Source organism: Exophiala dermatitidis (assembly GCF_000230625.1).
Source record: "Exophiala dermatitidis NIH/UT8656 unplaced genomic scaffold supercont1.4, whole genome shotgun sequence".
Taxonomy (NCBI): domain Eukaryota; kingdom Fungi; phylum Ascomycota; class Eurotiomycetes; order Chaetothyriales; family Herpotrichiellaceae; genus Exophiala; species Exophiala dermatitidis.
In genome coordinates, this window is record NW_008751649.1 from 1,524,371 (window position 1) to 1,552,017 (window position 27,647).

The 27,647-nt window shown below is 53.1% G+C and overlaps 9 protein-coding genes across 10 annotated transcripts; 5 read left to right on the plus strand and 4 right to left on the minus strand.

Annotated features, from left to right (window-relative positions):
- The first annotated feature begins 294 nt into the window (after positions 1 to 294).
- Positions 295 to 7,078, plus strand: HMPREF1120_04875. Of its 2 annotated transcripts, XM_009159023.1 has the most exons (5): positions 295 to 657; positions 1,307 to 2,469; positions 2,523 to 3,517; positions 3,608 to 6,273; positions 6,325 to 7,078. In XM_009159023.1, exons 2-4 carry the CDS (start codon positions 1,370 to 1,372, stop codon positions 5,638 to 5,640), a joined length of 4,128 nt encoding a protein of 1,375 aa, XP_009157271.1. In that variant the 5' UTR covers positions 295 to 657; positions 1,307 to 1,369; the 3' UTR covers positions 5,641 to 6,273; positions 6,325 to 7,078. The 2 variants fall into 2 exon arrangements, with proteins under 2 accessions (XP_009157271.1, XP_009157270.1); XM_009159022.1 differs by having other exon boundaries at positions 2,523 to 6,273.
- A 474-nt stretch (positions 7,079 to 7,552) lies between these two features.
- Positions 7,553 to 10,031, plus strand: HMPREF1120_04876 (transcription initiation factor TFIID subunit D11). Its single transcript, XM_009159024.1, has one exon. It carries the CDS (start codon positions 7,923 to 7,925, stop codon positions 8,556 to 8,558), a length of 636 nt encoding a protein of 211 aa, XP_009157272.1. The 5' UTR covers positions 7,553 to 7,922; the 3' UTR covers positions 8,559 to 10,031.
- Positions 8,639 to 10,450, minus strand: HMPREF1120_04877 (eukaryotic translation initiation factor 3 subunit F). The gene is made up of 2 exons (XM_009159025.1): positions 10,191 to 10,450; positions 8,639 to 10,133 (listed from the first exon to the last, which is right to left on the minus strand). Exons 1-2 carry the CDS (start codon positions 10,287 to 10,289, stop codon positions 9,210 to 9,212), a joined length of 1,023 nt encoding a protein of 340 aa, XP_009157273.1. The 5' UTR covers positions 10,290 to 10,450; the 3' UTR covers positions 8,639 to 9,209.
- A 189-nt stretch (positions 10,451 to 10,639) lies between these two features.
- HMPREF1120_04878 (uncharacterized protein) lies at positions 10,640 to 13,487 on the plus strand. The gene is made up of 3 exons (XM_009159026.1): positions 10,640 to 10,978; positions 11,064 to 11,149; positions 11,213 to 13,487. Exons 1-3 carry the CDS (start codon positions 10,745 to 10,747, stop codon positions 13,050 to 13,052), a joined length of 2,160 nt encoding a protein of 719 aa, XP_009157274.1. The 5' UTR covers positions 10,640 to 10,744; the 3' UTR covers positions 13,053 to 13,487.
- HMPREF1120_04879 (ATP-dependent RNA helicase sub2) lies at positions 13,216 to 15,813 on the minus strand. The gene is made up of 4 exons (XM_009159027.1): positions 15,299 to 15,813; positions 14,311 to 14,721; positions 13,891 to 14,251; positions 13,216 to 13,830 (listed from the first exon to the last, which is right to left on the minus strand). Exons 1-4 carry the CDS (start codon positions 15,543 to 15,545, stop codon positions 13,524 to 13,526), a joined length of 1,326 nt encoding a protein of 441 aa, XP_009157275.1. The 5' UTR covers positions 15,546 to 15,813; the 3' UTR covers positions 13,216 to 13,523.
- Positions 15,814 to 16,215: 402 nt separating this feature from the next.
- On the plus strand, positions 16,216 to 16,822 carry HMPREF1120_04880 (uncharacterized protein; the record flags this gene model as incomplete). Its single annotated transcript, XM_009159028.1, has 2 exons — positions 16,216 to 16,239; positions 16,292 to 16,822. The coding sequence occupies exon 2, from the start codon at positions 16,298 to 16,300 to the stop codon at positions 16,820 to 16,822; it is 525 nt and encodes a 174-aa protein (XP_009157276.1). The 5' UTR covers positions 16,216 to 16,239; positions 16,292 to 16,297.
- Positions 16,667 to 19,472, minus strand: HMPREF1120_04881 (uncharacterized protein). Its single transcript, XM_009159029.1, has 2 exons — positions 17,689 to 19,472; positions 16,667 to 17,609 (listed from the first exon to the last, which is right to left on the minus strand). Exons 1-2 carry the CDS (start codon positions 17,974 to 17,976, stop codon positions 17,355 to 17,357), a joined length of 543 nt encoding a protein of 180 aa, XP_009157277.1. The 5' UTR covers positions 17,977 to 19,472; the 3' UTR covers positions 16,667 to 17,354.
- HMPREF1120_04882 (uncharacterized protein) lies at positions 19,183 to 23,377 on the plus strand. Its single transcript, XM_009159030.1, has one exon. The coding sequence runs from the start codon at positions 19,889 to 19,891 to the stop codon at positions 20,906 to 20,908; it is 1,020 nt and encodes a 339-aa protein (XP_009157278.1). The 5' UTR covers positions 19,183 to 19,888; the 3' UTR covers positions 20,909 to 23,377.
- On the minus strand, positions 20,893 to 24,234 carry HMPREF1120_04883 (NIMA (never in mitosis a)-like kinase). Its single transcript, XM_009159031.1, has 3 exons — positions 23,772 to 24,234; positions 23,667 to 23,719; positions 20,893 to 23,600 (listed from the first exon to the last, which is right to left on the minus strand). The coding sequence occupies exons 1-3, from the start codon at positions 23,884 to 23,886 to the stop codon at positions 21,423 to 21,425; spliced, it is 2,346 nt and encodes a 781-aa protein (XP_009157279.1). The 5' UTR covers positions 23,887 to 24,234; the 3' UTR covers positions 20,893 to 21,422.
- Positions 24,235 to 27,647: the final 3,413 nt, after the last annotated feature.

Consider the following 27,647-nt stretch of genomic DNA (forward strand, 5'->3'; position numbering starts at 1 on the left):
CGAGATCACACTAGGAGGCCAGCCTCGTGGGTTGCCGAGGAAGTGTTCCTATAGGTACCTACAGTATGTAAAGTACCTTAGTGTACTAGTGGCCTAGGTGCTAGTATTAGAACGGTTGGCAGCCTGCTAAGTGCCTGGGGACAGCGCCTTCATGCGGTTTCCTGGTCAAAATCGTGAATTTTGCCCGGCGGGCGGTGAGGTTGATGTGAGCCAATCAGGATAAAGGCCTCTCATGGCGGAAGGCGGCCGTTGATTTGTCTCCCACCAACTTGAACCTCGTCTCCAACTTGAACATTCACAGCCTGCATCTCTCTCTATTATGTCCTCTGTCTTTGTCCTGTACATGGCAATTTTTAGTTTATGAACATTCTTGCGAATTATTCATTCATTATACGAAAGGACTGCTGCCGTGTCACATTTGGCAGCCAAGTGCTTTTTGTCGTTACCGCGCGTGCCAGTGTGGCCCTTGATACGCTCTATTAGCTCTATTACGCCGAATGCCACCTTTCACTGCCATTCCTGATTCCCAATCTTTACCATGGCGTATTAACAAGAATGACAAGGTGGCAAATGTCCTCAGTCTGATCAGCGGATAAGGCGGGTTGTTGGGATGTCGCACGGACAGTCTTGCGTTACGTCGCACGCTCCAAAGTCTCAGTGAGTACCACGTTCTCAATAGCGCGATCCTTGTGTCGCAGGCTATTTGAGCCTCATTCCATCTTGCTTCAAGGATGACCTCCTGGTAAAAGGTCCGATTGGCAATAGTTGCCGTCAGTGGTAGCCCGAAGGTCAGGTTTCCTTTGCAATTCCATTCAAGGAGGTCTCTATTGTGCACGCATGTCCGATTCTGGTGTTCGCAGCATTCGTGAGATGTGAACTGGGGCACCTGCAAGTGCAAGATCGTGCAAGAATGGAGGTATCCGAGGAAATGGAACTCTCCATCTGGAGATTCTTGTGCATAACAAACCCATCGACAATCTCAGCACTGCTAAATATGGGGCTTGCATTCTGGACACACAATGGATGCGGGGGCCAATGGCAGCAGTGTACATGGTGTCCTGTCAGAATTGCAGAGTGTCCATAAGTCGCTTTTCTGCTCTGCTGGATGCTCTGGGGCACCAAATCCTCCGGCGCCTGAGACCCTCTTTGTCGGACGCCTGCATTGGATTACTGCCTGACCTTCGTGGCAACCCGGGTGACGCTGAAGTGAAGACCCTATGAAACTGAAAAGAGCTGACGAAGCTGCCAATCTAACTTCTCTTCTTCCCAACCTTGAAGTGACTCCAAACTGATAATTTCTCGACAGGGCGTGGAGAAGGAAGAGGCTGACGTGACATGAGACCTCATCACTCTGGTCCGGCCTGCCAATATGGCCGCAGCAAACTCGAACCTTTCAAACTCTAGAGATGCCTTTGGCTTTTCGCCCTCTTCAGTTACTGGTGATGTTACTACGCCCCATGGTCGAGTCGACACCATTCGGAGGAACGAAAGCTATGAAAGTGCATCCGCCGATACGAGTTGCGCCCCCACCACCTCTGTAAAACCTCCGGGAGGGCCTGAATGTGCCATGAGTCCGCCACGCGAACCCAGATCGATGAGGCGCATGATCACACCTCCGCCGATTTGCAGAGGGGACTCTTATAGACCGACTGAACCTCGTGAATCTCGTCCGATTTCTTCGTACGATTCCTATCGACCTGCCGAACGTCGCTATACCCACGAAGCGGGGAGTCGAAAACAGGTACAGGCGCCTGACCGTTATAGACCTGCGCCTGACCGCTACAGTGACAAGTCTCATCACACGGACACACTAGAGCCCCCACAGGAACTTGTACATGGCCAACGCACAAGTGTGAGACGTCAACCACAAGGACATGAAAAAGAACAGCATGGGCGAGACAGCGACGTCATGAGGGAATTAGCTGGGCCTACTCCTTTGCGTGCTGATGCCTCCCAAGTGAAGCCAAAAAGTTCGGCGAACAAGATACAGCGGTCTTTCAGCCCGGTCCAGCCCCTTGATGGCTGGCCAGGTAGCGGAGGACGGAGCATTGCTCAGAATAGAGACAGACCAGCAGATAGACGTGGCGAGGGACTTATAAATGATGGTGGACCTGATCTGCCACTGTTCGAGGAGAATCGCCCGACTGGAGTAACATCTCCTCAGGGACTTGCCTGTGTTGCGGGCTCCTTGACTCAAAAGGGACGTCTGGTGGCATCAGAGAAAGGCGACCTGGCGGATCTCTCTGAAAGACACAGCACCCCAAGACATGCGAAGGAGTCTACCGGGATCCAGACCACCCGCCTCGCCAACGAGGAGACTGCGTCCAACTCCTCAACAGTGACATCGCGAAGCAAGAGGGTCTGCAAAGGTTGTGGAGCGGCAGGCAGCGGACTAGCTCCGCTTGTACCTTGCAGCAGATGCCGCAAAGGATACCATGACCGCTGTGGGACTCCCAGGCCGCAGAGCAGGTAAGCGAAGTCCACCAATACTAGGGAACACCGACAATGCTGACTTACTTCAGTGCTAGAGCGGAGGACTTCGTTTGCGGGCGTTGTCTGCGCAGACAGTCGCGCGAGACTCCCGGCAAGAGCGAGTTGGACAGCAGCCGCAGCAGCGGCATCATCGTCCATCGTCACTCCCCTCTAAGCGTACACCCATCTATGCCATCTCTTGCGGCGTCGAGTCTACTGAAACTTGCCTCGATCGATTTGCTTGGCACGCGAACCCAGAATGAAATCGAGCAGGATGAGGGCGCGAACACGCCCCCCAAGCTTGAAGAGGAGCCCAAGCCTACATGGGACAATTCGCCTCCAGCGATAGTAGGCAGTGATAGAAGAACATCTTCCATTTCTGCCGATGCAATGCAGGGTACTCTCTACAAGCATATGACATGTCCGCATTGGAAATACACCAGCTGTCTGTTCGCAGAAGCTCATTGCCTCTACGCTCACAGAGAAACTGGCCGCGTCGCGCCCTATGGAGACTCACCAGCGAGGGACTTTACCTGCCCAGGATGGTTTCAGGGACAGTGCCGCAGGAGTGCGTCCGAATGCAATCTTGCTCACAGAGACACAGGTCTATACATCGGGCCAGATGGTAAGCCATCGCGAAAACATATCACGTGTTACTTCTGGAACTTCGCCGATTGCAAGAAGCGCGAAGCAGATTGTCCGTATGCCCACAAGGACACCGGACTACTGGCCTGGCAGCCTTATAGTGTCACGGATGCACCCACAGGCGTAAACTCGCTGAGGTCTTACGAGTGTCACCGCTGGCAGAGTACCGGCAAATGCCCATGGCTTGACAGAGGATGCCCATACATGCATTCTGGGACAGGCAAGTCGTATAAGGGTCTGTCCACATCGTCAGAGGCCCAGAACATTGGCGACGTTCACCCAATACCTTGCGATACTAGTTCTACTTCACGATCAGGGGGATTCTTACCGTCCTGGGCTGGGAATTCACGGCCAACCCCCGTCTTCATTGAACCAGCCATTCCAGTCGGGACAAAAGAAAGTAAGCTTGAAAGCATGGCTACTGCGGATAATGCCAGCAAATCCGGAATAGCCACCGTACAATCTAATCATGCCTTGGCTAATTCTTCAGCAAATGGCCTTCACATCCCATCTGGAGGGGCTAGCGAATCCACTAGCCATCAAGATGCCACGTCCGCAGACTCTTCCTCAAAAGCAGTCAGACACATGGCGAAGAGGCGCGTTTCCTCATTCGACCCGCGAAAAATCGGTGCAGCTGGTGCGGTTATTAAACCCGCTAGACCAGAAGCTTCAGGCCCAGAAGTGGCTCAAGGCTCAGAATACAGTTCAACGTCGCGAGCAAATGTGGATTCTTGCAACAAGCAGGGAACAGGCTCTGATGTTGACATTTCAAAGCAGAAGTTGTGTGAAGGGTGCCATAAGCCCATCTTTGGATCAATCACCCGTTGCGTGAGATGCTCAGTGAACCTCGGGCCCCCAAAGAAAACAAGTGAAGCCCCCGACGAGGAAGCGGTTGGTACTGAGCTCTGTAGCCCCCTGGCTTCCCAGCAGCATTTCTCACAGGCCCCAGGAAATCTGCGGTCTACGTCTCCACCATCCCTCCAGCAGTACCTGATGCCCAATACCCTCAAAAGGCCACTGGCCGAAAAGGTGCTGTTCATTCCGAGGAAGAAACCAAAGCTGTCTCATCTGACCATCGAGAAAGCCACAAATTCCCTCCGGAGGACAACTGGAGAACTTCAACCGGGATCCGCCATTGGCGCCATTGGGGTGGCTACGCCGCAGGAAATACCTTCGTTGGAGCAGTTGACACTCATGGGTTTGGTCGAACGTGACAGTGCGAGGAAAGAGACCGCTACCAATACCAGAACGTTGGAACCGGCCGCAACAGGAGAGCACATCAAGCATGAGGAGGTGATCGACGACATGCGTATTACAGACACGATTGACGGAAATCCCTCCGACGAGAGCCAGATTGCATTGACCAGAATTACTGAAATTCGACCTCGTAAGAGCCGGGCCGATGCCCTCCAACAGGATGACCAAGAGGATGATAATATCCCTCTCATACAGACTCGCACATTGCACAGGATGACGGCTGATGCTCTTGAAGACGATGAGGATGATAATATCCCCCTCATGCAAACTCGGATATCGCGCAGGATGATCGCCGATGCCATTCTAGATGACGACGATGAGGATGATAATGTCCCCCTCATGCAAACTCGGACGTTGCGCAGGATGACGGTAGTAAGCAGGCCAGCTGTAACCATGTCCGACATCGAGTTTGAAGCCGACGTGCGACCGAAGGTAACGACGGGTCTCGACCAAAACAGTGAGATGGATTCAGCAGACATTTCTGTGGTATTCAGCGAGGGCCGGAAAGAGAGTGTTCTTTCGTCAACAACTCAGCCGAGTATGACCGGCAGAGTAGGCTCAAGGTCAAACGAGGGTCATGACTCTCCAGACGTGGCAAAGATTCATGAACCCGTGATGGCCCTACCAGTTTCAAACTCATCAAGCTGGCCCACTGGGGATCGTGAGGAGGCTGTCGCCCGGTTGAAGGCACGAGGCGTCGTGTTTGAGCCAGATTCGGAATCTGATGCGGAGTCAGGCGCGGAAGAAGACGGCATCCGTTCAGTGTATCAACCGGCCCAACAACGGGTCGACCCACTCTGGAAGCCGCAGCGATCACTGAACCTCTTTGACCTCTTAGATGCCAAGGATCATAATACGCCCCCGGAATTCATACAGCCACTGAGGCAGGCACGACCTTCGAAGAAACAGCTCGTCGGCAACCTGCTCCAATACCAGTGTCGAGAACAGAAAAGGAGATTCGGCAATCCTCATCAGGAGGTGAACCGTCCTTTTGAAGACATGGAGGTCCAAGCATATATCCAGCGAGAGGTTCGGCAGGACACGCCAGATCCATTCGCAGTAGGCCGACTTGAAAAGAAGATGGTGTCTATGCCGATGGTCGAGTTCCTTGGCATGCCCAAGAAGCCAGTGGTTGCGCTGGGTAAAACAAAGGATGAATTGGTCTTCATAGAAGGCAAAGATCCGCGACCAGGTTGGCGTTCGCATGGGTCCTTGAGAGCCAGGAGGATCAAGGAGGATGAAAAATTCCCGTTTGTGTACAGGTGATACGACCTGGGGCTGGATTCTGACAGGGTTGAATGGGCTGGGAATTGTTACTAGTACCTAGGGATACATCGGCATGGGGTGAAAAGCAGTGAAAGTTGGAGTTCAAGGCGACTATGATACCCCTTTGCGTGTCACGTTAAGGCGCCCGTCTTTATGCGTGGACGCGACGATGATGATGTTTGTTGTTTGCGCAGTTTGAGCTTATGGATCGCTCGAGTCTAGATGATTAACGGCATATTGTATTTCTGCACCACTGCCCAACTTGTCTAGAGAAAAAACCACTCGATATTCCACAGCTTGTATTCCCAAAGCGCCTATAACACCCTACTTCGAAAGCACGGCCGGTGGATACGGCCCTCAGAAGACATAAATGCCTCGGCCTGACCCGTTTGTGCAGAAAATGAAGGAGAGGTCCGAGGCGGCTTAATGGCCCAAGATTATTGAAAACTATGACGATATGACGATCAATCAGTAAAAGAACGTTCTCCAAGCTGGTGCTTCTAGTAGGGGAAGACCAGCCTGAGGACCAGGAATGCCGAGTTAGGCAGGGTTCAGCGGGAGTCGGAGGGAGTTGGAGCCCTTGAAAGCGAGTGGGCGTAGGTGTTGGGCGTGTGTGGTTCGATTGGATGTTAGGTAGGTACTCACCGCCATGGCAACACAGAAGATACTGACGTACGGACTCAGCCGCTCACCTATCCGGGCGCATTTCCAGAAAATGCCGGTGACGCTGATTATTGGAAACGAGAAATAAAATTAGCAAAATGACAATGACAATGATGGCGGAGCGTGATCAGAGTTGAAAAGAAAAGAAAGAAAGAAAAGGATTGGGAGATGCGGTATATTCGTTTGTGTGTCTTCTTTTTCCTTCGCTTCTGCTTCTGCTTCGTAGCAGGGCAGCTTGTGGTGGACTGAAAGCAGAAGCAGAAGCAGAGCCCCGGAGAGGACAAACAGACAGGTCTGCAATGGCAAGAGAAGAAACGCCGGACACAAGGAATGAAAGCCATCTTGGTGGATATTCGGAAGGATTGGACGTCGGGAAGAAAGAAAAGGGAGGTGATGTGGATTATCAGGGTGGATTGATAGTAGCAGTGAAGGAGGCACCCAACTCGGAAAGAACCTTCCTCCTTAGGCAATGCCAGTGCCTGGCTGCTTGATGCCTAGAACTTACCCGTCTTTATTCCGATCCATGACGCTGGGGAACATGGAGTGCACGTATGTCGAGGTGCATATGATCAATAGGATGACCAGCAGGAGAGATTGGAAGTTGAAGATGGCCGTCTATAATGCATCCAGGTTGTTAGTGGTCACTGGTCAATCGTTGACTATTGTCCAGAAGTCGGGCGTGTTCTAGAGTCAAGGATGGAGATGGATGTCAAAGGCTAAAGGTAAAGAGGCACAGTAGAGGTAGAGAGCAACAACTTGGAGCAACTTACCATGGTGTGTGGATGCTGACAGATGAGGAGGCCACAAAACCGTATAGCAAAGGTGACTGGCAACAATGGCTGAGCGTTGGTCGAAGATCAAATGCGCGGCTGGATGGCTTTTGGTCGGGGTGGTCGAATTGAGTGGCTCGTCACGCCTTTTGGTTTGCGGATGTCAGTTGAAATAGGTGCACTGGACTGCGCTGGCTATTTGTTGACCTTCGTGGAATATAAGTATTGGTAAAGTGCCGGCAAGTTTCGAGTTTCGTGAAGTTCAATTGAGGTTCAAGTTGGGAGCAGACGTGGCTTGCAAGTGCAGTGTTTAACTAGGCGGATGGGTCTAATGGCACTAGTGGCATCAAATACCCGCTGCCTGCAGTTCATTGTAGCAGCCATAGCATCACTAGCAGTACTAGCTTCCGCTAGGGATTGTGCGCTCTGCACTCAACGCCAGTTCAGTTTAGTCTACTTCGCGTTCAAGTCAGCCTTCCCTTCCGTTTGGGTTCCTAAAGTATCAGGAATGATACGATCTCCGCAGTGACAATTCATGCACCTGGGGTTCAACCGTACGCCGGCCGACTTCTTACATCTTCCCTCTCATGCATGCCATGGAAACCATCAACTGAAGACAAACCCTCGATTTGCACTCATGGCATCTTAATACGCCGTGGCAGTGGTGGATGTTACTGCCTGGCCGACAGATCGCAACCAACCAAGACGGCGACTGACTTGATTGTTACCATTCACTAACCTCGACTACTTTCTCACCGGCAACCATACAATCTTCGCAAAGCGAAGGTCTCCTTCCTGCAGTCCCTCCCGTTTGCCGGCCGTTCTTAGACAATTCTCAATACTATCACGATGGAACCTCGAGCGCGGGCAGGCCGACACAAGGGCAGCCTCAACTTTGGGCCCGAACTATCGTCCCTCCTGTATGCCTACGGAGCACCCACACACCCGGACATAGTGAAACCGATCGGCGAGTCGTCGAGCAAATACCTGTCCTCACTGCCAACACCCAACACCACGAACGCGCCCACGCCGTTCCACGAACCATTCCCCGAGACATTGCGGGTGCTCGACGAGATCCTGACGGATTTCATCATAGAGACGTGTCATAACGCAGTCAGCGTTGCCACGTACAGCGGCCGCACCAAGCTCAAGCTGTCGGACTTTGAATTCGTCCTACGCCGTGACCCCGTCAAACTTGGCCGAGTGCAGGAGATGTTCAAGAAGAAACGCGACATCGACAACAAGAAGAAGCTCTTCGACACCAACGAAGGCCGCGAGGGCACCAAACTCGCCGTCGGCGATCTGGTCAATCTCGGCGAAGTCGTCGGCGAAGAAGGAACAGGCAAGGGCAAGGGCAGGGGTAGAGGCAGGAGAAAGAAGAGAGATCGAGAAGATGGGGCTGAGGGTCAGTCCAAAGAAGATGGCGTTGATGCCGACGGTTTCGACCAGAGGGCTACCAAGAAACCCAGAAGTGAAGTCGACTGAAACAGGATTGCCAAACAAAGACAATCACCAGCTTTCCACTCGAAAATTGACGAACCGGTTGCCACCAGTATGATTACCATCTCGTCATCTCATCCTCACAGCGAGGGGATGGGCAAACCGCAACCCATGTCGGCCCGTGCAAGTGATTGCGGAAGCCTGTGTCTGCCTCGACTTCCAACAACGCGCTTCCGGACATACGCCGCGAAGGAGCGTGAGGCAATCTGTCACTCTTGAAGCTTCCTACGAAATTAGAAACATTGACGCGTCTTGGACTGCAAAGAATGTTGTGGGATGGCGGATACGTGCCTATGTCTTCCGGCATCATCGTTTTCGGGTTATTTACCTATGCCGTGGCGCAAGCCATGCTAACTCCTGGCGGTGCAGATGAAACTGTGCTCTATTCCATCAAAAGACATCGGTCCCCCAATCAACTCCCATTTCTCAGCTGCGTACGCGCTGCTTGAGCGCGAAGGCCATGCATACTCCAGCATACCTCATTGGCGGTTCTAAACACGCCGGACTTTTTGCCTTTTTGCCTGAAGCCGCCAACGGTCACTCCCCGCGAGGCAGAAGCTGACTTCGCGCTGCTGCTCTAGACATGGCGACTGAGCATAAATAGAAAATCGTATTTTCCCTCAATCATCAAGCATCTTATAACGAAACGCTCTCTCCACGGTTTTGTCTATTCTGTCCACCTTGTCTGTTCTGTCTGCGTCCGTCCTTCTCGTTGGAAGCGGCTCCCGAGCCTTCACCGCCCATAGTCAACTGTGCTGTTGCTAATCTGTTCGAGAGATCCATTTGTGTGCGGATCATGTTGGCGAGGTAGGAGACGGTTAGCACGTCTTGGATGTGGTTGTTGAAGTCCTTCTCAATGTCTGCCGGGTCAACCTTGGGCGCCAGTGCAAGTGTGTTGAGTAGGAACTGTCCCAGGGCGGTCGACGGCTCCGTTTCCTCCTCAATGACATTCTCAACATACTTGGAGACGCGATCCAACATGCCCAGAGTGTCTTCCAACGACCGTTCCAGGTTCTCGATTTCCGTAAGCACCGTTGCGGTTCGGCTCTCATCCACTCCGGCATTCTCGAGGGCTTCCAGACCGGCGCGATCGGCCTCGCTGTAGTTGATGGTGTAGGGGACGGGCACGAAGGCAGCAGAATCCGCGGCCCGTTCAGGGCTGACACCGACAGACGACGAGATGTACGTCCTGACCTCGACATCTTTCCCTGGCTCACACGCAACAGTGACATGCATCGCCGGATATGGGTACGTGCCTTCGCCTTGGCTGCTGTAGTGGTTCTGGATCAAGGCTGAGAATGTGTTCAATTCCGAGCTGGTTGCGTACCAGCCCACCAAAACCTCCTTAGGGTTGGCCCGTAGATGTAACGCCAGCATTGTCTTTTGGTACTCCATGTCCACCTCAACCTGGTCGGTGGTTTCAGTATGGCTGACTGCGAACGATGAATGGACGACTACTTGGGACTCGTCGGCATCTGAGCGTGTTCCCAGCAGGGTTCCGATCACTCGTTGTTGGTCAAGAGGACGACGGGTGCAGTGGTCGAGGATGGAGAAAAGGGCCTTTGGTTCGGTCGGGTCAGCAGGGTTCAAGCAACATAGAATTTCATCTTATCTCACTTGTGGCTGGATCACAACCCGAAGGGGAGCAATTGTCGGTTGTGCGCCCGCCGCAGGAAGGGGTCGGGCGAGGTGGATGAATCCATCTTGCTCAGCCATGCTGGGTAGATATATTTGCTGCGATTCGATTTTCTGAAAGCCGTCGCTCAGTTTGAAACTGGCCTCTCTTGGTGGACGAGAGGTTCGGCGGCGGGTGTTGAGGTTTGGTTTGGCTGGTTGTGTACCTCGTCTTGGAGCGCAGCCTTATTCGTGAAATTCTCTTGTTCTGGCCGCGAATGCCAGAGATGGTGCAGTCAGTGTGGGCGCGGAGAAAAGTTGTTGCACGTGACTAGGTCCAACCATAGCACTGCAGGGCATTGCAAGATCTAATCTAATCTTATGTCCGGCTGAAACTCCGAGTGGCCAAAGTACGACGTCCGAGTTTTGATATGACGGCGGCGATGATGGAAGGAAGATCATTTCAACGGCCACTGCATCCTGGGAGATTTCGTGCCTCTCTTTTATTTCTTATGTGTATCTTTATCACATTACATTGTTAGTTCGTTTCTGGGACCATGAGTGCAAGTGGACTGCTCCGCAAAGATCAACTTGAACGCAGTTTCCATGATGAGAAGAAGTTGATTGAGGAAGGCATCCTCAAGGAAGACAATCCGCTTGACTTCAGCGAGAACTTCCAGAAACTATGTGCCGCTTGCAGGCGAGGCGACCTCAAGGTCTGCCAGGAAATGATACAAGAAGGTGTCAACATTAATGCCAAAGACCAATACGATTATACACCTCTCATTCTGGTGAGCATTTGCACGGCTTGACCCTTCTGTCGCCACTTGCCCTTCACGTCGTTCTCGAAGGACGCATCACTGACAGTTGAACAAGGCCAGTCTGTGTGGCCACTATGAAGTGGTCCAGCTGCTCCTAGAGTCTGGAGCATTATGTGAACGGGATACATTCCAGGGTGAAAGGTACTGCTTACCAGTGTGGTTGAAGTCTTGTTTAATCAGCAGCTGACGGCGTCCAATGCACAGATGCCTTTATAACGCCTTGAACGACCGGATACGAAACTTGTTATTACAATACGACTATTCCAAATCGACTGACCCATTGCAACCATTAGCATCGCACTTGGTGTCGCTTTTGACTAGAGAGCATCCCAAGACTTCCGACATTACGGTCTCGACGAGCACAGAATCATTCCATCTGCATAAATTCATTCTTTCTGCACGCTCACCCTACTTTCGAAGTAAACTCGCAGCGGCCCCCGAGACGACAACCTGGAAACTGCCCCCGACTATACCTCCTCCATCGTTTGGCATCGCCCTCAAGCATTTATATCTCGGTGAGCTGCCGAGGGAACCTGGTGGCGGACCGGGAACGGGCTACACGGACTCGGAGGTTCTGGCTGGTGTCGACCGAATCAGCAAGCACCTAGAAATACAAAGCCTATCTCACTTAATTCTCGATAGCAGTGACCGCCGCCTCGCCCGGCAGCGACGGCAAGACGAAGTCGAGAAAGGCCGCGACCAATTGGAGCTCTGGTTTCGAGAGAACGTCCTTAAACATGCCATCGAGACCGACACAACCCGAGCCGACTCGATCAAATGGGATCGCGACAACGGCGTATTTGCCGACATTCTCCTCCGCGCCGATGCCGACGAAGCCCAGGACCAAGATGATAACCAGACCAATGAAGATGGAGGTGTGCGACGCCAACGACGCTTCGCCGAGGACTCCTCACAACAATCTCCTCCGACGAATGTGCTCGGGATCCCACTGGACAGGGGCTCAGGATCGACCTCGACCTCACTGTCACCCTCACCATCACAAACATCGTCTCGGTCACCATCACGGTCGTCGCCTCGATCTCGTCCGCGCCGGACCAAAATCTACCCATGTCACAAGGCCATGCTGATCCGGTCCGAGTTCTTTATGACCATGTTTGACTCGTCGTTCCGTGAAGCACAGGAGACGCCACACCTGCAGATCGTGCCGATCGACTGCTCGCCCGAAGTGCTCGAGATCATCCTGACGTTTCTGTACACGGAAAGGGCGGATTTTGGCCTCGACGTGGCGGTCGACGTGCTCTTTGCGGCCGACATGCTGTTCCTGGAGAAGCTGAAGGCCAAGGCAGCCGTGGTCATTTCGACGCTCGGCAACGGCACCGCGACCGCCATGCCCTCGGAGGCCGAGCCGGGCCGTGAAGACGTCGACCTCGACATCTACGAGATCCTCCGTGCCGCCTGGCTGACCCGCGTCCAGCGCCTCGAGGAGTTTGCCGCCCGCTACATCGCCTACCGGCTCGAGTCGTACATTGACGATCCCGGGTTTGCGGAACTCGTCAGCGAGTCTGCCGCCCGTATCAGTGCCCGTCAAGAGACCGACTCGATCGAGTTGCTCGACGATATCCGCTACTACCTGTCTGAGCGGTTTCGTTTGCGTTTCGAAGACTCGGGTCTCGAGGACGTCATGGATGAGGACCAGGCCATCCTTGCCCAGCAAGAGCAACAGCGACAGCAACATGAACAAGAAGCCGTTGCCGTATCCGATACCACAGAAAAGAAGATCTCTTCAGCGCCAGTGTCGCTGCCTTATAGGGACGCCGTCCATCGGTTCCCGGACGGAGACCAACAGCATGTACAGCCACCCGTTGATGACGAAGGCGTCGACATGACTGCACCGCCGGAGAAGTCAGATGCAGCTGCAGCTACAGCTGTATTTGTCCCCAGCGAGGCGATGCTTCCTGCTGGCGCGGTGCGGACCTTGGACGGCAAAGTCGCCGGCGACGAGTTTGCCGCAGACGCCGTAAACTACCAGATCCTGCTGAACAAGATCGACGCACTTTTGGAAAGGCTGAAACTGGACGCCTAAGGCCATATACTAGTATCCATCCATCTATCTGCTTGGTTGTGGTTCCTTGTACATAGGATATTACTGACCTGACCACCCAAGCTCATTACTGACCGGGCGGAGAGAAAGGGCGCCGTCAAAGCCAACTACTGTTAAATAAACCAACCGCCTTACCTTGGAACTTTATACCATAGCGAATGAACGAGACACATACATCGCTGATGCACTTTATAAAGTCTCGGGTTGTACTTGTCACAATCTAGTATGTCATTTCCTTCCTGCCCATACAATGGCCATGTAGCACAACAACGACTAGCTACCCTAAGCTACGTGTGAGCACGCTTTTGGTGCGATGAGTCGATTCTGTCTGCCAATTTTCCGTTTCCACTTGCTCCCCTGGCCATCCCGAATATTGCTGTTGTCACATGGAGGATTGCAAATGCATCAGACAGAAAAAGTGGCGCGGGCTGAGATAGACGGGCTTTTCACCCCTCAAGAAGCCATGTAGGTGCTGGAATCGACACCGCCCTCAGGGTACTCGGGGACTTTCGCCTCAAATCTTCGCTCGATCTCCTTAAGAACCTGCTCATCTTGCTCGCTGCTGACGAAAGAAATACTGAGACCCTTGGTACCGAAACGTCCAGCACGACCGACACGGTGGAGATACGAGTCAGCATCGGCAGGCAGATCGTAGTTGATGGCAAGGTTGATACGTTCAATATCGATACCACGGCCAAACACATCTGTGGCCACACAGATACGCTTGTTGAATTCCTTGAACTCTTTGTACCGTTTGATACTGGAAAGCATTGTCAGTATGCAAGCAGCCAAATTGCTGTGAAGTGACAATAATACATACCGCTCTTCCTGGCTGATACCAGAGTGTACCGCGATACTCGGGAAGTTGCATTCGCGAAGCAACTTGTCGAGCTCAGTGGCACGCAAAGTACTCTTGACGAAGATGATGACTTGGTTAAACTCCAGGCTGTCTAGCAACTCGTTGAGCTTTCTGTTCTTCTCGCTTTCGCTCAGTCGGATGGAGTATTGCTGTAGACCGTGGAGGGTGAGCTTGGTCTCGTCGTCAACAAAGACTTCCAGTGGATTTCTCATGAATTTCCGGCAGATAGGCCGAATCTCGGTGGGAAGCGTGGCGCTGAACATCATCACTTGCTTCTCGGTTGGGGTGGCTCGGAAGATTTCTTGTACGTCGCGGCGCATATCTAGAGTAACATTGTCAGCGAATTTCCGCTCCAGAGAGGTCGCGGGTCCGGGCTCATACCGATCTGATCAAGCATCTTGTCGCATTCATCAAGAACAAACGCCTTCACATTACGCAGTGACAGGACCTTGTCGCGGACAAGAGCATTGAGACGACCCGGAGTGCCAACAATGATGTTGGGGAATGTCTCCTTGTTCTTGAGGAGTTCGATATCCTTCTGGATAGGAGTACCACCGTAGAAAACCGCGGTCTTGACGTCCGGAAGGTACTTGCTGAATCGTGCATATTCGTTCTTGATTTGATAGGCCAGCTCTCGTGTATGGCACATAACCAATACAGAGCATTCGCCAGGGACGGGTTCGAGCTGATGCAAAGTGGTCAAGACGAAGACGGCCGTTTTACCGAGACCAGACTTGGCTTGACACAGGATGTCGACGCTGAGCAGAGCTTGAGGGATACACTTTTGTTGGACTGTGGAAGCGTGGATGTTAGAGTGGTTCGCCAATAAATGTGTGAAGACGACGAAAAAGCATCGCAGATCGGTCCGTCCATCTCCTCGAGGCTAAGTAAGCGTGCATGACTCCCCCTCATCCCGACTTGAAGATTGTCCCATGGATGTTGCCTAGACGGTTTTACCGGCAATTTCGTGCCAAGGTACCGTTGCCGTTCGAATGCTACTAGGAAGGCAAGGAAACAGCCTGAACAATCAAGGCCAGATTGACAGCATTCTCAGCATGTCAAATTTCAAGCAGCGCCATGCAACAACTCTCCAGAAGGCAACTGAAGGCGACCTCGACCTTGCGATCTGGATCCTGGCCGTTCGGCCACTCGAGACTCTTCCACACCAAAACATGTCGCGCCTTGCGGTGGTGCAGCGCATCACCATCGACCGTACCAACGCCGCAGGCGTTGCATATGTAACCTCTGGTATCGCGAGATCTCTTCTTCAAAGCCAGGCTTTTTCCTTCTTCTCTTGGAGATGGACGGACCCTTTCGCAGAAGGAAGAACGTGGAGGGACGGTATTGCTTGCAGGAATGAATGACTAACCCTCCGAAGGATGTTCGAAACCGCAGTCGGTAATAGCTCGGAGCAGCTCGCCCTTGAGCAAGAAATCTCTGAATCCGGTGGAATGAATGCCGACGTAGCTGCCTTTACCCTTATCGGCTGCCTTTCCGCCCGTCACAGTCAGGTCGCCTTTCTTCGCAGCACCGTTTGTCGCGCCGGCGGCAGCGGGTGTTTCGGTGGCTTGGAGCTCCTCATCCGAGTAATCGATGAGATCTTCTTCGGCAGACATGGTGAATGAAGTTACGTTCGTGAGGCGGCTGGTTGATAAAAGCGCGTAGGAACTGTGTAGACTCGGGACGGTCTCGTCGCGTGGAAAACCTCGACTTTGCCGCTAATGGTCTTCAACGCGATCGCGAAGAAAACGTCGGGTTACTGACGAGAGGAGATCAAAGTTGCAGCAAAAGTATCAGAGGCAAATGAAGGGGAATAAGGAAAGAAGTAGACCGGAGTGATGCCTGCGACGAAGTAGAAGGAGTTGGGTTTGAACTTGAAGAGGCAACGTTTGCAGCATTATTACCTAGGTACTGCTGCTAGTCCTGCCGGTGCACAGGCGCAGGCAAACCCAGCTAAGCCATAATAGGTCTAGCAGAAAATCTTGTTGCCTCACTGGCAGTGTCAGGCTGAGGTAGGCTGACTAATGTTGCCGTCTGCACGTGACCCTGGCAGCCTTGTGGATATGCCGGTAGTATATGGGTCGAACACTTTCTACTGTGTACAGGACTTACCTGCCTGCCAGCTGCCCATTGTAGTATCGACTTCTTTCGCCCGTTTACTCCAAAAAATAAAGGAATAGCGGCCGTCCACTAAAGATTCGCTGCCTCGCCGCTCAAAGTGACCCAGTCACTTCGAGATGCATATCTGAAGATATTCAAGGCACGGGTAATACGATGCCCTTGCGAGGGGCGAGTCAAGGACATTAAAACGTTAGGCGACTTCCGAAAAGCCCTCGTGTTCATTGCACTCAAAGAAGTCCAGTCAAAGATGGCAAAAGCAAAGACCTCCAAGGGAGAAGGCGCAAACGTCCCCAACAAACATCTCCATGCGAGACTATCGTTTTTGCATCAGGCTGCCACATATTTGGCCGTTGCAGGGGATGTCAAGGCTTCAGAGCCGCAGACCAAGAGCACCAGCAACGAAGCCCGAAATGGATCCGATAACCAGACGGCTGATCCGTCGACATTGTGCGAAAAGGCCAATAATCATCATGGATTGGAAGCTATGCGACTCCTCAGCCAACTGCGTGGCGTATCTCGGAAAACCCAGATTCGGCTCGCGCCCACCATGAAACATACACTTTGCAAGCGGTGCGACTCACTACTGGTCCCCGGAAGAACAAGCACGGAGAGGGTGGTTAACGAGAGCAAGGACGGCCGAAAGCCGTGGGCGAATGTGTTGGAAATCGAATGTGTCAAGTGTGGGACGATCAAACGCTTTCCTGTGGGCATGTCGAGAGACAAAGAAAGAAGATCTACTTCACCTGGAAAGACGAGTGGCATCACACAGTAACTTCGTAGAGCATCGCAAAATGGTCATTGACAAGTCAGCCTCGCTCCCCGGATATGCCTCAATCGCAGCGTGAGCCATCATCCCAATCTAGGTCGAAGTCAACAAGCCTATCAGACAATCTCCTGCCCAATGTCGGTGGTAACGGCAGTGCAAAAACTAACTCATCCATCCATCAGTCCATCAATCAATCAATCATCCAGCATTATGCCACGCTAATAGCCATTTGAAAACATTTGCTCATGCGCGAAGAACCCGTCTCGAGTAGTCATACAGGTGTCCAACGTCCAGTCGTAAGTCAATGTCCAGCCGTGAGGCTCCGGTCTCTGCGTTCGCCATGCAAACAGATTCGAATGAAACAAAATCCACATGCCCCGCCGTCGTTACACGAAGGGCCGGGCTCCAAGCCAAAGTGAAGGTCATGAGGAATATAACAGTTGCCGCTTGCCATTGAATCGTCGTCGTCGTTTCTCGTCATGGATGTGGTTTTCCGTAGCGTGCGTAGTCGTAAAAGTAGAATTCCCTCGTGGCCACATCATCGTCTGGGGCGGGCGCCAGCCCCGTGGCCGCTTGGGCGGCTCCGGTCCAGTCTGTCCGAGACCTTGTCGACATTGTTTTTCAGCTGCCTCACCTTATCCCTGATCCTCTTGACCTTCTCCAGATCCTCCTCAAGGCGGTCCATCTCCCTCAGTATCCGGCGGATTCTGGAAATTTGTGCGTCTGCATCGCACATGGCACCATTGGCTCTGCTGCTTTGGGATTGAACGGATTGTTCGGTAGCTTCTTCCAGCTAAGGTGGCAAGAAGTTCAGTCAGTTCAGCACATTGGGGTGTAAGGTGCAAAGGGCCAAGGTGGATTTGTGGGCTTACTTCTCCAATGCGCCTCTGGATGGATCTCATCAGATTATCCAAGTGCAAACTCAAGGTTTGAAGACTATGCGGATCCAGCATGATTCGCCCGGGCACGCCTTGGCTGCTGGCGGCACTGGCGGCGCGGGAGCTGGGCTGGGAGTCTCTGCTCGTGCCTCGACCGCGGTCGGCCATCCCGCCGCCGGTATGGCTTCGCTGAGCCAGGACCTGCTGCTGCTGTCGGAAGAGGAGTAATTCAGACTGAGTCAGGCCGAGAACAGAGTCGGCGACTGACTGCGGCGCGGACATGGACGTCCAACTTGGACTCGGAGGAGGACTGTGACCAATCTTTGCGTACAGACAGGTGGCTTTCGACAGGTACCCGTAGTAATCAGACACAACATAGCAGTTCTACAAGCTGATAGGCGGTGCGGGAAGCCGTCAAGAGTCGTGCAAGAGACACCAGACAGCAATCTGGCTCCTAGATATGGCAGTATCGGAGAGCCTGGTCATTGTAGCTTGACGTATCGGCGGGCGTCTTCGCAGCAGCAGCGCAGAGCCTCAGGTTTGACCAAGCGCTCGCAGTGTTTCCTTTTCAGTCAGGAGCGCTTATGGCTTTTGTGGCTTTCACCCCGGGAGCCTGGCGGCAGTGTCTTGTGGGACGGTGGGCAGAGCGTCGCGAGTGGCCTCAGGCCAAAGAGGGGTATAATGGCGAGCTGCACAAGGGTTCGACGAGCGAGAGGACGAGGACAAAGGCGCCAGTGTTGGCCACGGGATCGGGATCGGGAGCAGGGACCGAGACCGCGAGTAACTGTTTCATCGCCTGCGACAGTCGAGCGATGAGAAGGAGGAGGAGGAGGAGGAGGAGGAAACCAGGCGTAAGAAGGACAGGATTCCACGAAGCAGAGAGCAGCCCTAAGACGATGAGCGCGGTTACAATCGTCGACGCCAGAAGTGCATTGCAGCGCAGCATCCGGTGCCAACCTGAACCCTAGTCCCTGGCTACTGATTCTCCCAGCTAGTACCGTACTGCTAATGCGCGACAGATGCTATACCATGCCTAGCTGGACACTTCGCTGGAATGGTGCAGCCGTGCCATCGCAAAGGTGTAAGGGTTGACCCGGAAGCCGTGGAATGGTCCAGCGGTACCGTCCTGTTCAATTGGCCATCGTGATCCTCGTGCCGCTGGGGCTGGGCTGGCTTTGGTGTTCGTAGGGACCGAGGGGGAACTGGGGAGACCATCGACATGGGGGCCGGGTGGGAATTGCAACACCATCATGGGATGAGTGGTGAGTGTTCCAAGGAGGGTGGGCGAGAAGAGAGGATGGCAGTTTGCACCCGTTGTCAACTTGAAGGGTCAACAGTCTGATGAGCCATGCAGTGCAGTGACCATCTCATCCTCTTTGCTCAGATGGTGCTAACTGCTAGTATTGCACGTCAACCACACGAGCCTCGTGTCGTGTCCTTTTGCGCCTTGAGTAGATCGTGCTTATAGCTGCGTTGCTTTCTTATTAGGTACTACTCGTGCATGCAGCTGGTGTAGCACACGCCTGGGACATTTGTAGCCTTTCCGTCCGAGTTCATCTGGCCTGGTTCCCGTCCACACTGGTGTCTGTTCATGCAGGACCGCTCCCACAGGGCATGCCAAAGGCCTTCGTCCAGCTACATCTGCAGCTTCGAGTTTGGGACGTGGCGCTACTGCATCTCGCGCATATTCTGATGCTCGCCCTGCAGCTGCCATCTTGGAATCTATGCTGGAGTGGGCGCTGTGCTAACCGGTGAGACCCAAAAGTGTCCAGGGTAGCAGATCTGATACTGGGGAACCGCTGTCATCCGAAATCTCAGCCTGTGTCCGAAATCCTTCTCTGCCAGTGACGTCTGACTGATTTCCCGCTTCACTGCAGCTTAGACGCCCCGTCCGCAACTACAATGTACATGGTATAATGTGCACTTCCGCCTGAGGCAGCCTCCCTCCGCCTACGCAGGGCACTCGCACCGAGGGGACGTTAACACCCACTTCCACCTTTTGGGGGCCGAAGAAGGCCTCGGGCTCCGCTTGACCTCTGGCCTTTTGCTACGCGGAACTAATAGGCCCCAGAGTCCATTGTCACCGTAGCCAAAACACGGTTCCAGTTGTCGACATCGTCCACCTCACGACACATCCTACACTATTGTTAACCCTTTGATTTTCAATTTCCAGCCGGTTGCCCAAAACAGAAAAATGGCGAAAGACAAAGAAAGGACTCTCAACCCGGCGCAGCAACAGCGCAAACTCGAGAAAGCGAGACAACTGAAAAAGAGTCGGGCGGAACTGCAGGCCAGACGCAACGAGAAAATGGCGCGCCGCAACCCAGACCGCATCCAGCGACAAATTGCGGACCTCAAAGCCCTGGAAGCCTCGGGCGACATCAAACCGCGCGAGAAAGCCATCCTAGAAGAGCTCGAGCGAGATCTGCGAGCCGTGCTCAAGGCAAGAGAAGCCCTGGGCGACAAAGCACCCAAGTTTTCAAGTGGCAGCAGCGGTCCACAGCAGCGGCGACAAAGAGACGGATCCGATAACAATGTCTTGGGTAAACGACGGTATGATGGCGAACGCAAGCGTCCCGAATCCTCCTCGGGAAGCGACACAGACGAGTCCGTCCGCAGGATACCCATGCCGGAGGATACGCCGCCTCCTATACCACGCGAGTTTAGACGGGATCTCCGCGCCCGTCATGCTGATCAGCAAGAAACATCAACACCTGCAACAGCAAAACAAGAAGGAGGACAAGACACCAACACCCGCAAAGTTGCCGCCGCCCCGGTGGTCAAAACCACATATGAGAGCGCACCACAGATTAGAGACCTTCGAAAGGAGGCCGTTGGTCGCTTCGTGCCGAGTGTGGTTCGCAAAAAGCTCGAGGCGGCCAAAGGCGGCGGCCTGGGCCGGCTGGTCGAGCCCGAAGAGATGGATCGTCTCGAGGCCGAGGGATATGCACACGCACAGGCACGGACAGGTCGAAACGCCCAAACCGACCCAGGTCCTGGTCCAAGTGCAGGTCCTGCTACGGGAATAGATGATGCCAGGCTGGCAGAGGAAGAAGAGCGCTTCCTTTGCGAGTTGGGCATGCAGGATGGCAACGAAGAGACCGCAAACGAAGATGATGGCCCCAAAGGCGTTGTTGCCGGCCCATCTGGCCCCGAGCCGCAAATACCAAGCAGACATGTCGAAATTGAAGAAGTAGAGGATGAAGAAGCATGATATCAATATGATGTGGACAGAACCTAAAAAGAAGCAAACGGGACGCCTTTGCGTATCTCACGCCTGGCCTGGTCGTCTAAACAATCAACAAAGAAGCCATGATCGGCTCGTAATTCTTCAAATCCAATCGATTTGCTAGAGAATTACCCTAAGCCTCTCTAACTCGGGAAATCCATTTTTGGACGAGAAACCTGTACCCAATAACGCCAGAACTCACAGCCCAATGAACTCGCTCAAATTCATTTGCTCAGATGCCGCAAGCTTCCTTTGCCGCACGGGAAACAAAAAACACAGACACCCTCTCCCTGGTAATAGGCCTCATGACAAATATGCTCTAGCCTGGTAAGCCGAGGAGCCTCCATGAATCCTCAACAGGGGACACTCAGCCGCGAAGCCTTTCAAGTTCGATATCCTCTGCCACTATTGATGCAAGGGCAAAAGGGCAACAGCTGTTCTCCAGATGTACATAAACACATAACCTCATCAATTCGTTCCTAATGAGCTGTTGCGTTCTTCATCGCATTCCGCGGAACGTTCTCGTGTCTCGTTTGAGGAAGGGACTTGGTAGGTCGTCTCCCAGGACGTCGGGATCCCACACAGGAACAGGAGGAAGCTCTTTGTCACTTGATCGCCGGCCTGGGACATTCTTCACTCCCGAGTCGACGTAGACACCGGAGTCGGCACTCATTGGTCGGCCACCAGCTCGAGCTTGTGCCAGTTCTACCAATGTGCGCCCGCCAACCCCGTTGCTCGCCACAGGCTCCCGACCAGCGGCCAATTTACTAGGGAGTCTGCCGCCAGTGGTTGCCACACGCCTCAAGGGGCTAGTGCTGCCATCATCTGATGTGTTACGATCTCTCAGGTCGGTCCGGCTTGGTATCTTACTGAGGCGTCGGCTTGGGCTCGAAGGCTTCCCTGTTGCGGGTCTGATGTCGCTCTCTGCCGCAGTCCGCCGGGCTGCCGAGATACCTGCCCTTAATTGTGCAGCAGCCGCGCTGGAAGGAAACAGCGTTGGCTTAGCCGTCAGCTTCTGCATGGTGGCTGTGGTGTTCTGTCGCAACAACCCTGGTCTGCTTTTCGAAGGCAACGGGTGCGGCTGTTTGAAAGGATCACTGCTCAGAACGTTGGATTTGGGTCTAGTGGGACTGGGAAGTGTTGGGAAGCCGTCGTCATCCGAGTCTTCTCCAAGTCCGTCGTGCTCGCCGTCGTCGGAAGAGTACGCGAGCTGAGGCTCCCATCGTGCCTTCTTACGCTCTGCCTCGGTGAAGATGTTCTTTGCACCTGTGGCCGTCACCGTAGGATTCGCAGTAGCTTGGGCCGCAGCATTTCTGCGCGGTGAGAGCGCAAGAGATGAGATGGACATGGGAGACGGTTCTGTCATTTGGATGTCCATCGGCGAGTCCACCGTAGTTTTGGAGCGAGCAAAAGGTGTCTTTGTCCTCTTTGCTGGCCCACGCTTCGTCGTGGAGGTGGCCGGAGAGTTCAATGAAAGGTCCGATAGGTCGGTAATATCGGTAGTTGATGGAAAGTCCTCCTCTCCGGCGGTATTGACAGACGAGTGGGGATCAAGATTCTCCTTGTTGAACCCAGGGCCAGGCGCAAGGTGGTTCTCTCTGAGCGCTCTCATGTCGGCGTTGTGGGTATGCTTGGATAGAGCTTGAGCGACGCGTTCATCAACTTCCTTTTCGAACCTCTTGCGCAGGTTCTCCAGTTCCATTTGGACCTGCCGGTCGATCTCCAGTCGTGCTTTGACCTCCCATTCGCGTCGAAGTTGAGCATCAATCTCCGTCCTCATCACAGCGCGGTCCGCCTCTAGTGCCGAAAGTCTTTCCTCGGCTTGCTTCAGTTTCTGCTCTGCCACCTCTTCCCGTGTCTTCAGCACTTTGCCGATACTCACCATCTCCTGCTGCCGTCGGGCAATCCATACATAAGGGACTGTCAGCAGCGAGATAGTATCGGGACGGTGCATGGGATTGGTCTTCAGACAGCTAGCAATGACATTTGCCAGATCTTTGGAGTAGATGCTCGGTATCGGCTTGAACTCTCCCTTTCGGATTCGTTGCACAAGCTGCAGATGAGAATTTGCGTTGAAGGGCGGTTCCTTGGTGCATAACTCATACATGATGCAACCCAATGACCAGATGTCGGAATACAGGGTGTATTTCTCTGCTGCACAGATCTCGGGTGACATGTAGAATGGAGTGCCGACGTAAGTGGAGGCGAAGTCATGAGACTGCATCAGCTTGGACAGGCCAAAGTCACCTAGTTTGACGGACTGATCTTCACCCAAGAAGATGTTCTCTGGTTTGAGATCACGGTGCAGAATCATCTTGCCTTTTGCCGGTGGACGTACTTCCTTCTGTCGAGACAGGTCATCCCCCGGCTCCGGTGGGTCGACCCCGTAATGACAGCGGTATAAAGCGGTAACCAGTTGACTGAATATTCTCCAGACGAACTCTTCCTTGGCGTATTCATTCTTCCTTTTAAGTTCTTTGATTACGCATCCCAAATCCCCTCCTCCGCAGTACTCCATGTACAGGTACAGCTCTTGGGTGTGTTTGAGATGTTCGCGATGAAAGTAGCCAACGATATTCGGGTGCTTGAGAGATGAGAGAATAGAGAATTCCGCATGCAGCTGATCACGTTCCTTTTGTGACATCTTGAGGTAGTTTATCTCTTTCCGACAGAGGACCTGTTGACGATGTCTGTCAGCAAGTGCTTTGTCCACAAGGTCACACGCAAGATATTATTTCCTTACATGACCGTCGCGTCTCCGTCGGACCTTGCGAATGATGCCAAATGCGCCGCGGCCTGGGCCGATTAGTAGATGATCTTATGAAGAGGCAGCAGGAGAAATGATTACCAATAATCTCTTGGACTTCATACTTATCATTCTCAGCAGGAACAAGAGCCATGTTGACCAACCGAGAAGGAGCGTTTGGTTCAATTAGGTAGGCGCCGTTAGGTTGTTCTCTCATACGCAGGATGGCATCACCAGGACATGCAAGGGAATAAAGATGCGGTTGACCAGAAAGTTCGCGGTGGAAGGTTCCTTGCAGAAGGGCGAAACAAGTCTGGAGTTTATCTTGGGTGGAGGAATTGACCGATCAAGTTCACTGAATCGCGAACCTCTGTTGACATGCTGTCACTGGGACAACAACAGTGGATCACGTGATTTAATGGATTTGTTGCACGCAGTGCTAGTAGACTTCTTCAAAGTGATCGGTACATATATGCCCTGACAGGACTGCCAGTGAATGTCAGCTGCTACCAAAGACCACCGGGAAGACATTGTGACATTGAATAATGTAGTGTAGGTGCCTTTTGCTCTCATGCTGTTACCACAACTACCTAGGTAGAGTTCCCGCAGACGCAGCCTCACTGTAGCGCAAATCATCATTGAAGTCATGTGATTCAGCCTTGCGTCACAGGACTCGCGGGTACCTGGCGCAACCCTCAACTTGCTGCTTGAAGACGACTACCTTAGTATGACGAGGATGACGTGCCGGTGGATGATGGTGGGCAAGCCGCTTACCTTGGCTATGGTCTTCAGTTAACCATTACAAGCCATCCCAGTTTTGACAAGATGTTCACATGCGCTGGCCGGCCTCTGAGCGACCAACGGCATACAAATATATTTCTTCGTCAGACACATGGAGGCTGCGGCCTGGGCCTTTCAACAGGCTGTATCAAGCGGAACACTATCTACAGGCAAAGGCAGCATAGCCCGGCGGTTGTCATTGAAGGCTCACAGACTGGCTGTGTGTATATCCCCTATCACAATCGAGACGAATGGAGCAGTTTGAGGCGAGAGTGAACCATGGTTGTTCTGCTTCATGGAAATGCTAAAGGTGCCCGGTTCGTCGCGGGTGTCTGGTCCAATACAGAAAGGGGCATGATAGATGCTATAATGGAGATTCTAGAGTACCCTCCAGCACATACCCGGTATGAATTAACTAAATGAAGCTGCCAACTACCTACCAAGAAAAGTACAGTAGTATATAGATCCTGAGTTAAGGTAGCACGCAGCAACTGTTTGGGCCGACCGCCCTGCAATTGGACCTCTTTTGTGACCTATTTTGCCGTCATAGCTGCAAATTATGCATTGGGAGAGTGCTGGACGACTGCTGAAAGAGCCCATAGACCGGATAGTTTGACGAGCGAGTCAACGCCAGCGGCATCCCCTGGCGAGTTGTCAACATGCAGTGCCGGACTTGGCAGGAGAAGGTTTTTGCTAGAGATATCTAGTACCTTGTTATGTACGTCAAAGTAGTCCTGGCCGATGGTCAAGTTGAATTATCCTTTCTTCCGGCCTACTAGCAGGCGCGGAGTCGATGGTCAACTCAAAGTCGAGCTGTTTGAAGCCGCTTCAGCCAACAGGCTCACAGAGTCACGATTCGCCTAGCTCCGACCAAACTCAAACACCCGCAGCATGACATCAAGTGCTGCACACTGCTTCTAACCGAGCCTCCATCACACCTACACATGCTCCAAGCGAAAAAGGTAAATTGGCAAATCCGGTGCAGCACCTCAGCTTGCAGGGCTGTACCGTGGTGGTTGACATGGTCCGGCAGTCAGTGTTAGGTTCCATGGAGAGAGCATGAGTATACTAAGTACCTACTAGTAGGGAGTTGTACAACGCTGTAGTAGTAGGGCCGTTCACTACTGGAGAAGTTATTTGGCACACTGCGCACTGTTTTGTCTTGCGGCTTACAACGTTAAAGCGCAGCAGGTTCTGGTCAAGCTGAAATCAAGGCAAAAGCGTAACGGTCCACCCACCAGCTTGGAACGCTATCGACTGGGACACCACTTTTCAAGTTCGGGAGGGCAGTAGTACGTTGCAGATGGGGACATCTTGGAAATTATGGTACTGCAGTGTACGATAAGACATCGTCGTGTTCGAATGGCATTGGCTGTGGGCAAGCCATGCCGCAACGGCAGCAAATTTTCGTCAACGGTGCATGCACCAAGTTGGAAACGACTCCTGAGTGGCGATTGATGGCGAACATGAAGACAGTGCCCCTCAGGCCTGCTGTGATGGCCGAGGGGGCTGCCACGTGGAAAATCGGCAGAGATTGGGTCCACCCGGGGCCATTTGCGCAAGATTTGACGAGCCAACACACTTGTGGATGTGAACAGCCCGAGGAGTGTTTGCTAGTTTCAGTCCTTGTTGGCTCATTCGTACCTAGTCTCACAGAGGACTTGAACGGTACCGAGGAGCGGCCAGAGAAGACCACCCCTATCTAGTACCTAGTACTCAGTAGCAGTCAGTGGGTAATAGAAATAATATGCCCCTCCCTTGGCTGTTGCAGGCTTGGGGCCTACCCTGGGCTTTGATTGTTTCATTGTGGAGTCTGCGGGTAGGCGAGGACGAACGCTTATCCACTCTCTCCCTAGACCATGCTCGGACAAGATGAAGGCTTGAGGGCGCTGCGAGCAAAGTCGGAGAGCATCTACCCTAGTAACTATCCACTGTAGCGGGTTGAAGCCAAAGGTGAATGTAGGAAGAAGTCTGAAAAAAAAAGCCATTTTCAGTCGTGCTGTACAATAGGACGCATGCTGCTGGAGCTTGCTTCGATCCGTGTACAGGGACTCCGATTTTCGTAATCTGCAGGTCCGTGCCTGATTGTCTGCCTGAGCTCCACCGTTATGTATTCTTTATCCTCACGTTGCTGTGGGAGCAGTCGAGAGAAGATGGTGCTCTGGAGAAGCTCTTCAACACTCCTTGTTGCTGGTCAAAGCGCCATTGGATCTCACGCCATTGGTCCATGAAGCCAAATGACGGTCTGCGAGATAGTCAAAAGAGTCACTGGGACTACCACTGTAGTCTTCCGCTGCGGACAAGCTCGCTTCGGAGAAGGATGTGCAGTGCCCACGCGCTGTGGGGTACAAATCCCGACTGTTGAGCAGGACCCGACTCAGACGACTCCAAAAGGCGGCTACTAGCACAGGGCTAGGACGACCAAAAGGGTGGGCCAGTTTTACGTCGTCTGTATCCGGCATGATTGCTGTTGTCGTGGCATTCCCCGAACGCCGGGCGCGTTTGGCCGGGTTGGACAGGAGCATCAACCATGGGGTGGGGGCCACTCTACTTTGACAGAATATTGCAACATATGACACCTAAATCCCAATATGAAAGAGCAATGTTTGAGGCCCTGGTGACATGCAGACGATTATCCAGCTCGATTGCGGTCGCTCCTAAGCTTGCTGCTTGGACAGTAATCATGTCTCGATTGCAAGCGTAGCAGCGGAAGGTCGCGTTACTGACGAAGGTGCCAGGTACCTAAGGTAGGTATCTTCCAGATACAGCGGCCGAGGTCGGCTTCACGCTGGCTGACCAGCGCTTCGACCCCTGACACAGGCAATGGACCATAAAAATTGACTCATCCCAATCGGTAGTTTTTGCCACGTGGCACTGTTCATCAGGATCCGGAGAGCCCCATTCCGATACTACTGGTAGTAGCGTGCAGCAACAAGAGCAGGGAGGCGGTCCGGGCCAGGCCGCTGATCGGCTTCCGCGTCTGTCAAATCAGACATCCGTTCTTGGGATCAATGACCGTTCATACGACAACATGGCTGCCCTAGTCAAGCAGCTCGTTCCGGGAGACTGGGTGCAAAGAAGAGTCTCATGCCAGTGCTTCAGAGGCGCCAACTGGGTGGTTGCGCCGATGCACCGAGAAACGATAGCAGCGCCCGGCAGTAGCTCGCTCAAGTTGTGGGCCTTTTCGGCGCCATGTTA